This window comes from Cyprinus carpio, chromosome B25 (assembly GCF_018340385.1).
Source record: "Cyprinus carpio isolate SPL01 chromosome B25, ASM1834038v1, whole genome shotgun sequence".
In the NCBI taxonomy this organism is placed as follows: domain Eukaryota; kingdom Metazoa; phylum Chordata; class Actinopteri; order Cypriniformes; family Cyprinidae; genus Cyprinus; species Cyprinus carpio.
This window is the reverse complement of record NC_056621.1, coordinates 11306528-11320620: the sequence shown is the minus strand read 5'-3', so window position 1 is coordinate 11320620 and position 14093 is coordinate 11306528. Positions and strand designations below refer to the sequence as shown.

At 34.8% G+C, this 14093-nt stretch overlaps 1 protein-coding gene across 1 annotated transcript; it reads right to left on the bottom strand.

Annotated features, from left to right (window-relative positions):
* Positions 1 to 217: 217 nt before the first annotated feature.
* Positions 218 to 3474, bottom strand: olfml1 (olfactomedin-like 1). The gene is made up of 3 exons (XM_019122292.2): positions 3049 to 3474; positions 2277 to 2562; positions 218 to 1395 (listed from the first exon to the last, which is right to left on the bottom strand). The coding sequence occupies exons 1-3, from the start codon at positions 3157 to 3159 to the stop codon at positions 620 to 622; spliced, it is 1173 nt and encodes a 390-aa protein (XP_018977837.2). The 5' UTR covers positions 3160 to 3474; the 3' UTR covers positions 218 to 619.
* Positions 3475 to 14093: the final 10619 nt, after the last annotated feature.

The window sequence follows — 14093 nt, the reverse complement described above, 5'->3', positions numbered from 1 at the left end:
TCACAAACACAGAAAGTGTGCACAAGTGCGCATGCGCAAAACGACATGCACACGCCTGCAAGCTCAAAACTAAATTTAGAGACTAAAGAATATGATTCGTGAAAACAGACCTGGGAATATGTTAATATATTGTTAAATCACGACTAAGTTATGAATTATCATTGATTATTTCCAAAATATGTCAGAAAAATTATTATTACACAAATTGAGCTTTGTATGGTGCACATTATAGTTTTATTTCAAGCCGTGATCCCCCTCCACCTCAGAAATAATGTAAATTTGAAAGGCAAACAAGATATATTTTTTTAAGAGACATATGCATTGCAGACAGGCTATTCCTGTCATATATCTCTATTTTTTTTATAGAGTAGGCGACTGCTGTTGGATAAACATCTTTCACCGTCTCAAATCATAGAAAGAGTGCAGATATGATACTTGGGGTTCTCTGACTGAACCGAGGAGGTCAAAGAGTCCTTTGTTTGTCAGGAAATGACAGTCTGGCACAACTACAAAGTGCCTTCCATTCAATTACAAGAAGATTATATGTGGTTGGGAAGGAAAAAAAAGCACTGCTGGCTAAAAGGACCTCATTGTAACTATTATGTAGAACTGACCTATCTTATATTTTCTTGATTTCTAACTTATAGATGGTCTGATAGCCATCATCCCAAGCATACAGTTGCTTATCCTTTGGGTGGAAATGCAAAGCGGTGTGGCTGGTGTAACGCTTTGGGAAGAACAGCACAGAAATGCTCTCTGTGTAGATGGTGTCATGGATATCAAACACGCATTGGATGCTGGACCTTCCACCGTAGTGGGAGTTGTAGACCACATATAAGGTTCCACAGATTATGAAAGCCGCTTCTGCATCACGGCTATTGCAGTTGGTATCCCATGTGTGCTCCACTGCCAGACTACTGTGGTCCAGCTTGGTGATCACCAGGTTGCCGCCAAAGTCTGGGTCGGCATGGATCGACCAGAGCCCCATTTCATCTACAGCGAGATCCAGCAGAGTGTGAGGATTGAGGGAATATGCCGGCATCCGGCCGGCTCCAGGAAGCAGCAACTGATCAACCACCGTACGGTTGCTGAGGTGGACCTTCAGGATCTCATTGTTGGTGTCTGCGCTGTGGTAGTACACAAAGCCGTTGTAGACCACATGGCCAGTTCCGTGCCAGGGAAAAGGAAGACGGATAACTTCTGTTTTTTTGGTAGAGTTTGGTTCGGTGAAGGTCTTCAGAGAGGTATATGCTAATACTGTACTGTTTCGAGTGCCACTAAAAAAGTAAATCTTAGCAGAACCCTTTGTTGGATCCTTCATCCAGGATCCATTGGCGTCGCCTGCTTTCTTGACGATTTTGAGAGACTTGATACCCACAACCTCTGAACTGCAGTCTGGAAGAATCAAGTTCAAATCAAGTTCAAATTAAGTTTATGCAGCTGTAGCATATAGTAATTATTATAATTACTTATAATGATTATACTTATATTAATAATAATTATATATAATAATTATGTAGATTACATGCTTTATGTCTTCCTTCACAATAGATTGGTACCATATCAATTAGGAGGTAATATTAAAGATTATTTTAAGTTATTAGTGTTGGTGTTGAATTGATAATAATTATTTAATTTTACATGCAATATTTTTACATTTAAATTAACTTAAGCCATCATGTAATGCTCATTTAAAGTTATTTCTTTTAATAACACTAATAATTTAATAGTTAATTAATTTAATTTATTCCAGTGATGGCAAAACTTTTGGTAAACGTAATTTATAATTTATAATATAATAATTTATAAATATATATTAAATTAATTATTACAATTAAATTTACAATTAAATTAATACATTTAAGTATTATAATTTTAATATACTTTAATATACAGTATTAATTATAATTTAATATAACAATGTTAATATTTAGCTAATCTCGGATTGAATACGCATTTTTTATACTGTGCATTATAATGTTGTGATGCCTAAATTTATTTAACTTGTAGCATTTAAAATATTCAATTTTGGTTTTTAGTGTAATAATTTATTTAGACAGAATAGTACAAGATTTAAATATTGTTGCATAGTTTCTTGTAGACATTTAAAAAATTAAACATTTCAAATGCAATCTAATTATTTATACAGTTTTCCTCAGGAAATGAAATCTTTTATGTAATGCACATATTCAAGCACTAACACACACACAAAAGACCTGAAAATAAAAGTTGTAGGGCTTGATTCAAAATAATAGATCCCTAAATATCTTATTTACCTTTGCCCTTAGGGATTACAGATGTCTTTTTTAGTTTGGCTTCTTTCACCTGGTGCTCGATCAGCGAGTCCTCAATATCAACCTGAACGGTGTCAGGGATCTTATTATGCAGGTATTCCACATCTCTCTCCACTCGGTCCAAACGCATAGCAAAGGTGTCAATGTGACCTTTGACCTCTGATTTCAGTACATTCATCTTGCTTTTTTCGCCATGTATCTCCTTGGACATGTCATACATCCTTTGACTGAAGTGCTGGAAGTTTTGCTCGCATTTGATCAGTCGTCCCTTTTCAGATAAATGCACAAAAATACCATTTGACTGATTACGCATTAAAACAACAAAGAACAGAAAGGTCACTGGTAAAACTGCTATATTTTAAATGTTGCAATCTATATTTTGCTTGGAGACGAGAGAGACACGGAGTAACATGCTTTTTGCTAACCAGCTAAACCCTGACCCCATAATTTGGCCAAGTATGACACAGATCAACATACTTGTTAGTCTTGGAGGAACATTAGTGTTATAAAAATGTTAAGTTGTTCTGATATTATGGTTAGATTGGGGTTATGTTGTTAAAAAAAAAAAAAAAAAAAAACGGAACACATTGCACTTACTCAAAGGAGTAGTTTAGAATGAGTTCTATCTTAAAGTTTAGTTCATAGTAAGCTACTTAAACATAAATTAAAATATTACACTGGTTTCTGTTAAAGCACGTAAAAGAACAAAAGTATTTGGCCACAAAATCAGCTGTCTTAAAAAAAATGGTCTTACCTCAAGCTCCTGAAGTTGTCTCTGAAAATATTCCATAATAAAATCAGGAGTTGTCCTTTGAGCTTGTCCCATTCCAAGCCAAAGAAATACAGTTACCAAAGACAAAAGCATAATGTATATTTCCACTTTGATTTCTTTCTGTCTTGTTTAGAGAGAACCCCCTTCTTGTCTTGTCTAATGTCAGTCTGATAAAATGGAGCCATCTGGAGTCCAGAAGCAACTGGTTGTTTGTTATTCAAATTCTTGAACTGTATTTGATGGAGTTGCTGAAAAGGCAGGTCTTCACAGGCTGTGTTTTTAGTTGTAATAAACTCCAGATGTCCTGACATGCTTTCACTCGATAAATCAACTCTGCAGATCATACGATTCAAATTACTGCATATTTATTGTAAAATATACACCATACTTGCCTCTCTCCCTTTGAGTTTGTCCATTAGCCTTTCAAGAGTTCAACTTGGAAATTTGAGAACGGGAAACACATCAGGACACAGTCAGTCTGGCTGTGCAAAATAACTTTAATTTTGGCACACAAGCAGACATTTTCTTGCCAAATAAGTGATACGGGGGGAAAATGACTTTACTCTTGGAAGAATTTTCAAATCTCAAAGGAACTTTGTGTTTTGTGTTCAAAATACTTAATCGGTAGTAAATTCAACTATATATTTATAACCAGAACCTGAATTAAAGAGTTTGACTAATTCATTAAAACACACTTATTCATTAAACAAAAAAAACACAATTTAGGATTATAATATTGCTAGTTGCTTTCTTAAACAGTTGCACCTCCCAGAGAAATTGTAATGTGATGATTCTGTTTGTCCATCAGATGGCGCCTTAATACAAAACCAACAATTTGAACTTTGGGAACAGGATTCACATGTTTCCATTGTTGATTTTGTTTGCAAAGACAGTGAGAGTGTGTTTACACAGATTAGAGAGATATCCATTTTCCAACATCTCTAGTTTATCAGTGATTATCTGAAGTTCTGCATTTTCCCTTGGATAATTCCCAATAGACGTTTATATGCTCCTGAATCCACTGGCACAAATTCCGCTAGTCAATTATTTAGGTTGTTATATAATGGCATCATTCAAAATTGTGTCTCGTCTTAAATAGAAATCACAAAACAAGCCTTTTGCATTAACTACAGCATCAGATCACATCTTCTTTATATATGCCTCATTAATTTGCTATGGGTACATGTTTTTTATTGTATTATTATTATTTCATTTCAACTGAAATGGAAATGAAGCCCGGGCAATTGTTAAAAATTAGGTTTGATTGTCGTGAGGGTACTGAGCTTGTTGTTAAAGAAAACACGGTGAAGGGAAAGTGACAGGCTCAAGTGATGTGGAAACTTTCGTGGCCTAATTCAATCAAAACTTTGAAAATTCAAGAAGTTGATTTACTAAAGTAAAGCACACTGCAAATACACAAAGCGGAAATCAACAACAAATCAAAAAAAAAAAAAACAATAACCACACCATTTTATTAACACACACACACACACACACAAACAAAAATCAAAAGAATTTTAAAATTAAAACTACTTAAACACACCTTGTCCCAAAGTACTTCCATTAATAATAATGTCTAAGTGGCTGGTGATCGAACACTAACACAGCAAAGCGAGACAAAAGCCCACATCAAACATTCTTTTAGTGGAACTTGGTGTCTCTTCCGATACTGAATGAGTTTAACAACATCTCATCATCAGTGACTTCATGTCCCTATCTCAAGCCCATAAAAGTGTACTGTATATTGTTTGTACTTATAACCATCTCTTCTCTGGAGAGTTAAATCGAATGCTAATGATTTTGGTTATGTACAGAAAATACTACATACATATCAAACAACAGAGCCCTGAAATTCTGGTAGGTAACTGGCTAGAAATGAATGTGTTTATCTCTATAAGTTTGATGTGTGAAAGGGTAAAACCCTCTGACAGACTCAAACATCCCTTTTACCACCAAATGAGGGCATGCCTGGTCCCCATACAGTCTCCACAACTGAGCCAACCCTCTGACACACTTCCATAATTCCCTCTCATCTTTTTTTTTTTATTTTTTATTTTTATCCCTACCAGCTCCCAGCTGTTTCAAACTACATATGCAACAATACATTCATGAATTTGTATGGAAACTTCAAAGCACTAATTTATGATTCCTGATAGATTTGCATCCTTTGTGTCTGTCAAGCAGAAAATACATTTTCATGCAAACATTAAGGGAACATTACATGTAATTATTTTGCAAATATTATGGAAAAGTTACTTTTGAATTTTCTCTGAATGTTTCGAAACAAGTATAGTAATATTTAAAAATGCTACATAAATGTACAAATAAACCGTTCTATGAACAGTGTATAAATTACATTTTTGTTTTAATGTCTTTAGAACATTATTAAAGACCAGACAACTCTGAACGAATGTTATTTTAACATTACTGGAATGTTTGTTCTTAACTTTGAGAAAAAATCGGCAAAACGTTAGACACAATTCTGAGAATATTGCTTGTTAACTGGGATGTTGCATGTCACATATTGGTTACAAATAATATGTTGTAAAGGCTCTATTTTTTAAATAACATTTTAAAATAACTTTTCACATTTACTTTTGGTTTTTAAACCTTTTTTAGTAAACCAAGAAAAACAGACTAAGCAGACATCTGTAACTTCAGAAGACATCAAGACTTAAGTAAACAGTATTGAAAATTATAGGTGAAGTGTGTCAACTTTCTCTGTTAAAATAACCTTCTCAGCTGTACATAATCCATGTCTATCTTCATTTCCCTTAAGTGTTTTTCACTATCGCCGACAGGGATAGTGTTTGGAAACGGAACACAACACTGTAAATGTTCCGAAACCTGTTTGAAAACAGTCATATAGTGTTGATAAAGGTGTAGAAATAACTCATAACTCAAAATCATATTCACATGAAATTAAGCATTAGATCTACAAAATCATATTCACATGAAATTCAGCATTAGTTCTTTGTGTACGGACCCTTAAATGGCTTTTTCTGGTTTTTCTTTGGATGTTGCATGTGTCTTGTCTGTTTAGTACTGTACTTTGAGGAGAAACCAGACACTGAATATCCATTGCTTCAATCAAGGGTTATTGCTTAGCTGGAACAACTATAACATTAGGGATCCCTCAAGGCTCTATTTTTGGACTGGTTTTATTCATCCTTTATTGCCTTGCCACCTCCTAGGAGAGCAACTCTTTGAAATTTGAAATGCTAAAAATCATATTAGAGTCATTTAGATTTCTGAACACATGGCTGTAGTCCTGTCTAAGGCTGAACATGGTATCATAAACATAACTTTAATCTCTGAAACAGCATATGTTATTTGGCACTAATCTGTTATTTAGCACTAATAGATTGTGCTATTGTTATGGCTCATTTGTCTATTTGCTTTGTCTGAAATAAGAGCTGTTTGCATTTACTGACCTTGTCACCAATGTCTTTTGTTTGAAATTTTCTTTGACTAGTTGTTGAAGTCTTTGTTTTGGTGATTGCACTTGCTTAGCCTTGCAGTGTTTATTAAACATGCTTTGAGAAAAGAGACCCGAATGTCTTTCTTCTGAGCTTGTGCTGAAGAAAATTAATCACCATTGAAACATTCTGTCTTGCACCTTGGGATTAGTGGGAAAGCAAGCAGTCTATTTATTCCACTTTAATGTATACAAGGATTTGAATATTCATGTGGTTTACTAACATGTGTGTTGTGTACACATACCATATTGGGAAAAAAATCATTGGGGTACAAAAGTCTGACACCACAGATAAAAGATGGAAATAGACTGTTTAAGGAATTGTAAAAATTAAATTTAAAGACATTATTGTAAAAAGAAAAAAATAATTTTTTTGGACTGAAATAAAAATGCTAAATAATGTAGTATATAGGTGCATCTCAATAAATTAGAATGTCATGGAGTTCATTTATTTCAGTAATTCAACTCAAATTGTGAAACTTGTGTATTAAATAAATTCAATGCACAAAGACTGAAGTAGTTTAAGTCTTTAGTTCTTTTAATTGTGAAGATTTTGGCTCACATTTAACAAAACCCCACCAAATCTCAACAAATTAGAATATGGTGACATGCCGATCAGCTAATCAACTCAAAACACATGCAAAGGTTTCCTGAGCCTTCAAAATGGTCTCTCAGTTTGGTTCACTAGGCTACACAATCATGGGGAAGACTGCTGACCTGACAGTTGTCCAGGAGACAATCATTGACACCCTTCACAAGGAGGGTAAGCTACAAACATTCATTGCCAAAGAAGCTGGCTGATCACAGAGTGCTGTATCAAAGAATGTTAACAGAAAGTTGAGTGTAAGAAAAAAGTGTGGAAGAAAAAGATGCACAACTAACCGAAAGAACCGCAGCCTTATGAGGATTGTCAATCAAAATCGATTCAAGAATTTGAGTGAACTTCACAAGGAATGGACTGAGGCTGGGCTCAAGGCATCAAGAGCCACCACACACAGACGTGTCAAGGAATTTGGCTACAGTTGTAGTATTCCTCTTGTTAAGCCACTCCTGAACCACAGACAATGTCAGAGGCGTCTTACCTGGGCTAAAGAGAATGAAGAACTGGACTATTGCCCAGTGGTCCAAAGTCCTCTTTTTTCAGATGAGAGCAAGTTTTGTATTTCATTTGGAAAACCAGGGTCCTAGAGTCTGGAGGAAGGGTGAAAAAGCTCATAGCCCAAGTTGTTTGAAGTCCAGTGGTAAGTTTCCACAGTCTGTGATGATTTGGGGTGCAATGTCATCTGCTGGTGTTGGTCCATTGTGTTTTTTGAAAACCAAAGTCACTGCACCCATTTACCAAGATATTTTGGAGCTCTTCATGCTTCCTTCTGCTGACCAGCTTTCTGAAGATGCTGATTTCATTTTCCAGCAGGATTTGTAACCTGCCCACACTGCCAAAAGCACCAAAATTTGGCTAAATGACCATGGTGTTGGTGTGCTTGACTGGCCAGCAAACTCACCAGACCTGAACCCCAGAGAGAATCTATGGAGTATTGTCAAGAGGAAAATGAGAAACAAGAGACCAAAAAATGCAGATGAGCTGAAGGCCACTTTCAAAGTGGAATCGGTGGGTTTTCCACAAAAGCAGTGCCACAAACTGATCACCTCCATGCCACGCCGAATTGAGGCAGTAATTAAAGAAAAGGAGCCCCTACCAAGTATTGAGTACATGTACAGTAAATGAACATACTTTCCAGAAGGCCATTGTTATTGGTCTTATGAAGTATTCTAATTTGTTGAGATAGTGAATTGGTGTTTTTTTGTTAAATGTGAGCCAAAATCATCACAATTAAAAGAACCAAAGACTTAAACTACTTCAGTCTGTGTGCACTGAATTTATTTAATACACAAGTTTCACAATTTGAGTTGAATTACTGAAATAAATTAACTTTTCCACATTCTAAGTTATTGAGATGCACCTGTATATCTTAGTGCAGGGGTTCTCAAACTTCTCCATGAAGTACCCCCAGCACTGCATGTGTTGTATGCCTCCCTATATCTGGCTTACCAACTTCAGGTCTTGCAGTCTCCACTTATGAGCTTATGAGTTGAATCAGGTGTGATACTGTAGATGAGAGAGACATACAAAATGTGCAGGGCAGGGGGCACTCAAGGACAGGTTTGAGAACCACTGTCTTAGTAAGTTGGATCACCCTGACATCTGGTGCTAATCCCATGTTGATATATTATGCACCATTACATACTCTTAAGTGCTTCGGTGGTCTTGCTGAAACCTGATCCGTGTTATGCTGATGGATATGAGAGATAGAGACACCCTTACAGAAATCTGACAGGAGGAAAAAAAACAGAACGCACACCCATGCTACTTGTGCAAATTCTGCCATATCCTTATTAATAAACATTATTTTATTTTAATTGTTTTAACCCACTTTTTAAATCATTTGTGTGTGTTAGGATCCAGATTTTACATTGGACATCATGAGGCAAATTCAGTGGTCAAAATATAACTGTTAAATCTCTAGTTATTAACAATAAATTAAAAGAATAAGCACAATTAATTTTCATATGTTTTTTTTTTTTTTGTGGGGGGGGGTTATAATTAATAATAATTATGAAATCTGGGGGTCAGAATATTAGTAACCAATGCAAATAGCAAAGACAAGTATCAAACAAATAGCAAACCGTATCATAAAATTGTGACCTTAAAAAAGCACATAAATAAATCAAAATAAATAAATATGGAAGCATGACAATAAACTGTATTCAATAAATATTTTAACATTTTCTAATTGTGTTTAATATTTTTTCACAAATGAATACACTGTAATTCCAACTTTTGCTTTTACCTTTCAAATGTTATTTATTTTTGTTATGTTATTTATTAATATTTATTTATTTCAAATGTTAATACATTTGTGCTTTTGGCAGTGGATCTTCAATATTATTGTTTTGCATTTTATGCTCATTTTGAGCACAAAGTTTGTGGTTTCTGCAAATGTAATTGTGTTTAGTTGATTATGGGAAAATGGCTTACATTTAGCATGGTTTTAAACAAGTGAGACCCATTTTTGCGACACAGCCCACCACTTATGTAAAGATTGCACTTGATGTAAATGCTTAAAGAGTGAGTTGTAATCTTATCTAATTAGGGATTTATATTAGTGGGTTTATCTGTGGGTTTTGCATTAAAGTGTATTATCATGCATATATGTTTGTGCATTTACAATAAAGGATTATCATGGGTACCATTGTATTGTTTGGACAGCAATACAGCTGTAGGACGGAGCCTTAATTTTTCCGGTATGAACTGCGTGCTTAGCTGCCAATAACAAACCATTATTGTGCAATTGTGAGTGCATAGAATCCCCTTGACGATTACACCGGATAGATGATCAGTCCTTCACAGGGCTTTTCAAATAAGTGATGTGTGCTAACTGTATAGCCCTAATATTCCAGAATCTGTTTATTCTGTTGTAAATCAGGGACATGTAACCACAGCATTGCTCACCTAATTGGCTTCTATTTAAGGCTGGAGGTGCATAATTCACCTCTGAACTGTAATGAGAGAGAGGAGATATAGCTTGTGAGGATTATAAAGAGGATGAGAAAGGAAACATAAAATTGCAAACATGTAGCTAATATCATGGTTTCTATTTTGCATCAAAATATGCCTGTAGTCACATACAGTAAGAATAGATTGCTTGGTTAAATGAACCATCAATAATAGTTCCAATGGACCACTGTAACGTGCACCTGATGTCACTGATGTTTAAATGGCAAAACCGATTTATAGCCTACTATTTGAGCAGGATTCAACATACGTTTGTGTAACCTATAATCTGATTTAGAAAGCACTTCGAGTGTTCTCTTTAGTATGCACATATTAGCAGAGAAAATCACACATTGCCAAATCATATTCTGCTTAATTGGATGTGACCCTTGTTAGCACACCCACTCTCAAGTTTAATTTAAAGATGCAAGAGGAGAAGAATTGAGGTAATTAACCAAATCATCCATGGATACGACATGCAGCATGCCATCAGAAAGCATCATTGTGTTTTTTTTTGAGGGGCTTGAAATGCTAGATCCCCTTTCACTTTTATAGAGTTACAGAAGTAAAAAGTCTAATTTATTTTCTCGATAGGACAACTGATTTTGAATGATAACTTAAGATCAACTGTGAGCTGTCAATCGATGGTACTGTATGACATTACTTTTTTTAAATAATCATGTTAATCAGTGGAATTTCTGGTGAAAAACTACATTACCCATGAGTCTAAACAGATCTCCACCAATCAGAGAATTGAGACAAGCAAACTCTGCCAAAAGAAGTGCCCTTGGCTACTGAAATACTGAACTAAACTACTGAAATATACATTATCAGCATCCCTGTTTGCACAGATCCTGTGAAAGCGACTAAAATGCTGTATTGTACACGCCAGTAGTTAGTGAAGTTACTTTGTGAAGAAACCTTACACGCCTGTGCACATATGCATTCCTATAGATTGAACACCTAATACCACATGCACGACATCACCATTTGCACAAGTTTTCATAGTTTACACAGGAAGATAACAGTATTGTTTTCTAATATTGGCACTTTAAAACCAAATTTTAAAACCAAACCAATTTCAAAGATAGCGTTTTTGGGCCCCCGAAACACCGTTGTTGTGTAAAGAAACAGCCAAAATGGCCATTTTTTGAAAATGGTGTTGTGTAACCTTTGACATTTAAAACAGTTTCATTGAATTTCATTGAAAATTACTCTTATTGATATCATTTTACATCTTCAAAAGCCTCCAGATCATGTAGCAGCTGTTGCTGCACAAGAAAAGTCATTAGTACACTGGCATTATATAACACTGCTCTGAATGCAACCAATGGCAGATGAAAGCAAATATAGAATGACTCCCCAAATTGTATTTGAACAGGTGTGTAGGTGGAGAATAATCAGAAAATATGAATCTTACTCTCCCACTCAATATTGTTCGGTATAGTTCATTGGTTTATTATAGATGGTAATTTAACCGATTTGCCACTTAGCAACAGAGGCTAAGAACAGTGTGAATCACCTCGGTGAAAAGTTTTCACAGTGTGTGATTAATGCTTGCGTAGATTATAAGCAATTGCCTCGCAAATAGTTTTGCTCTGCTGATGAATTAACAGTGTTTTCTCTAGGTATTTACTAGGTCACATTTTTTAAGTACCATGGTACCATTCTTTGAAGTGCCTTGAAACCATACCACATAAAAGGTTTGCGGTCAGTAAGATTTTTTTTTTTTTTTTTTTTTTTTAAAGAAATTAATACTTTTATTCAGCAAGGATGGATTAAATTGATCAAAAGTGACAGTAAACACATTCATAATGTTACAAAAGGTTTTTATTTCAAATAAATGCTATTATTTTGAACTCTTGTAGTTCTCAAAAAAATAGTAAGCAATGATTTCAGCATTGATATCACAATATCACATTTCTTATTGTTATCGATAACAATAAAAAATGTTGAGCAGCTATTCAGCGTATTAGAATGGTTTCTGAAAGATCATGTGACACTGAAGACTGGAGTAATGATACTGAAAATTCAGCTTTGCATCACAAGATTAAATGATACTTTAGCATATACTAAAACTGAAAACAATTTTATAAATTATAGTAATATTTCACTGTTTTTGCTGTATTTTTGATCAAATAAATGCAACCTATGTGAGCATAAGACACTTCTTTTCAAACTGAAAATCTAAATATAAAAGCTTTTTCAAAATATAAATAAAATTATAATCATATATATCATATATATTTTTATTTATATTTTGAAATAACTTTACATTTTTAGTAATTTATGTTTTTTGTCAGTTTTATTAGTTTTTGTTTTGTAAAAATATTTCTAAATAATTTTTAATTTTGTTTTTATATCAGTTTTAGTTGTTTTGCAATTAGTAAATTTTAGTTACAATTTAAGTCAAAATTTAATTTAGTTTAAGGCAACATTTAATTTTAGGTTTAATTTTATTTCAGCTTTATTTGATTTAACCATTTAAAAAATAGTTTTAGTTAAAACTAACTTTGGGTACCATCAGTGCACCATGGTAAAACCTATAGTATAACCTTAAAAGCAATGTATGTGCACTTCAGTTCTTCAGATCCACCTTACTTAGGCCCTAAAGGGCTCTCCATTAACCCTCCATCAACCGGATATCATTGATTAAGGCAGTCTGATTAAAGCCCCATTACCGGAACCAGCAAATGAGCATAATTAGATTTTAAGACTTGAGAGCGAATTAAGAGAAAAGGTGCAGCGAGATAGGAGACAGCGCTGGACAGGATCGTAATTCCCATGATGCCTGCACTACTAAAGCTCCCTGCTGTCAGGTGACAGATCGGCTGCATGGAATGATCTGAGAGCACAGAGTTTGCCTCAGTTTTGCACATCATAGAGATTACGCTGTTAAATAATTCATAACGGTGGCATTAATTAGGAAGCGGTGGGGCCCACAGAACACAGCAGTTACTGGAAATGCTTCCCTCTTCACCCTTGACAGTTCCTCTACCCCTGAGTGCCAGCTCCTTGATTAGCAACGTGAGCCATTAGCACGTCTTGCCATCGTACAATTTCAGGTTGCATTAGGTAAACACTGATGGGTCTAATGGCGAAGGAGGTCTAGCTGCGGTCAATTTACAAAACTAATGCTCCTAATAACAACTTAAACACCCTGTTGCTGATAAGAGCGAGTAATGCGACAAAACTAGAATGCTGTCGTTCTAATCAATAAGCCTGCTATAAGCTGTATTTGTTTTATAATCTAGATAGTTTTGTGTTCATGATGTGAGTCTTGTAGATTTGTTGAATTTTGCTACTTTTAGCCCAAAGATGTTATTAGTTGTGCTTGCTTAGCTAATATGCCATCATTACTCTTACTTGTACTTAAAGATTTAAACAAACCCCTAACCATAAATATTCAACTTTGGCATGTAACTCAACACACAATTAATACCTCAAAACATTTTGCTGTAGAACTGCAACACATTAATTAAACATCATTGATGAGAAAAATAGAAAACAGTTTAGAACTCTTTATATATATATATGTGTGTGTGTGTGTGTGTGTGTGTGAAAATGAATCAATGTTAACAATAATCTAAATATTAATGTAAATATTTAAAAAGCTTAACTGACATACTTAAAGGCTAAATATAACTTAATTTGATAATACACTGAGCAAAATGATAAATGCAACACTTTTGTTTTTGCCCCGATTTTTCATGAGCTGAACTCAAAGATCTGAGACATTTTCTATGTACACAAAATGCCTATTTCCTCAAATATTGTTCACAAATCTGTCTAAATCTGTTTTAGTGAGCACTTCTCCTCTGCCAAGATAATCCATCCACCTCACAGGTGTGGCAGATCAAGAAGCTGATTAGACAGCATGATTATTGCACAGGTGTGCCTTAGGCTGGTCACAATAAAAGGCCACTCTAAAATGTGCAGTTTTTTCACACAGTACAATGCCTCAGATGTTGCACGTTTCGAGGGAGAGTGCAATTG

Coding starts and splice junctions, on each gene's coding strand:
- olfml1 (XM_019122292.2), bottom strand. CDS start 3,159: ATGCTTTTGTCTTTGGTAACTGTATTTCTTTGGCTTGGAATGGGACAA. Junction 2,563..3,048: donor GACAACTTCAGGAGCTTGAG/GTAAGACCATTT, acceptor TTATCTGAAAAG/GGACGACTGATCAAATGCGA. Junction 1,396..2,276: donor TGTAATCCCTAAGGGCAAAG/GTAAATAAGATA, acceptor TGATTCTTCCAG/ACTGCAGTTCAGAGGTTGTG.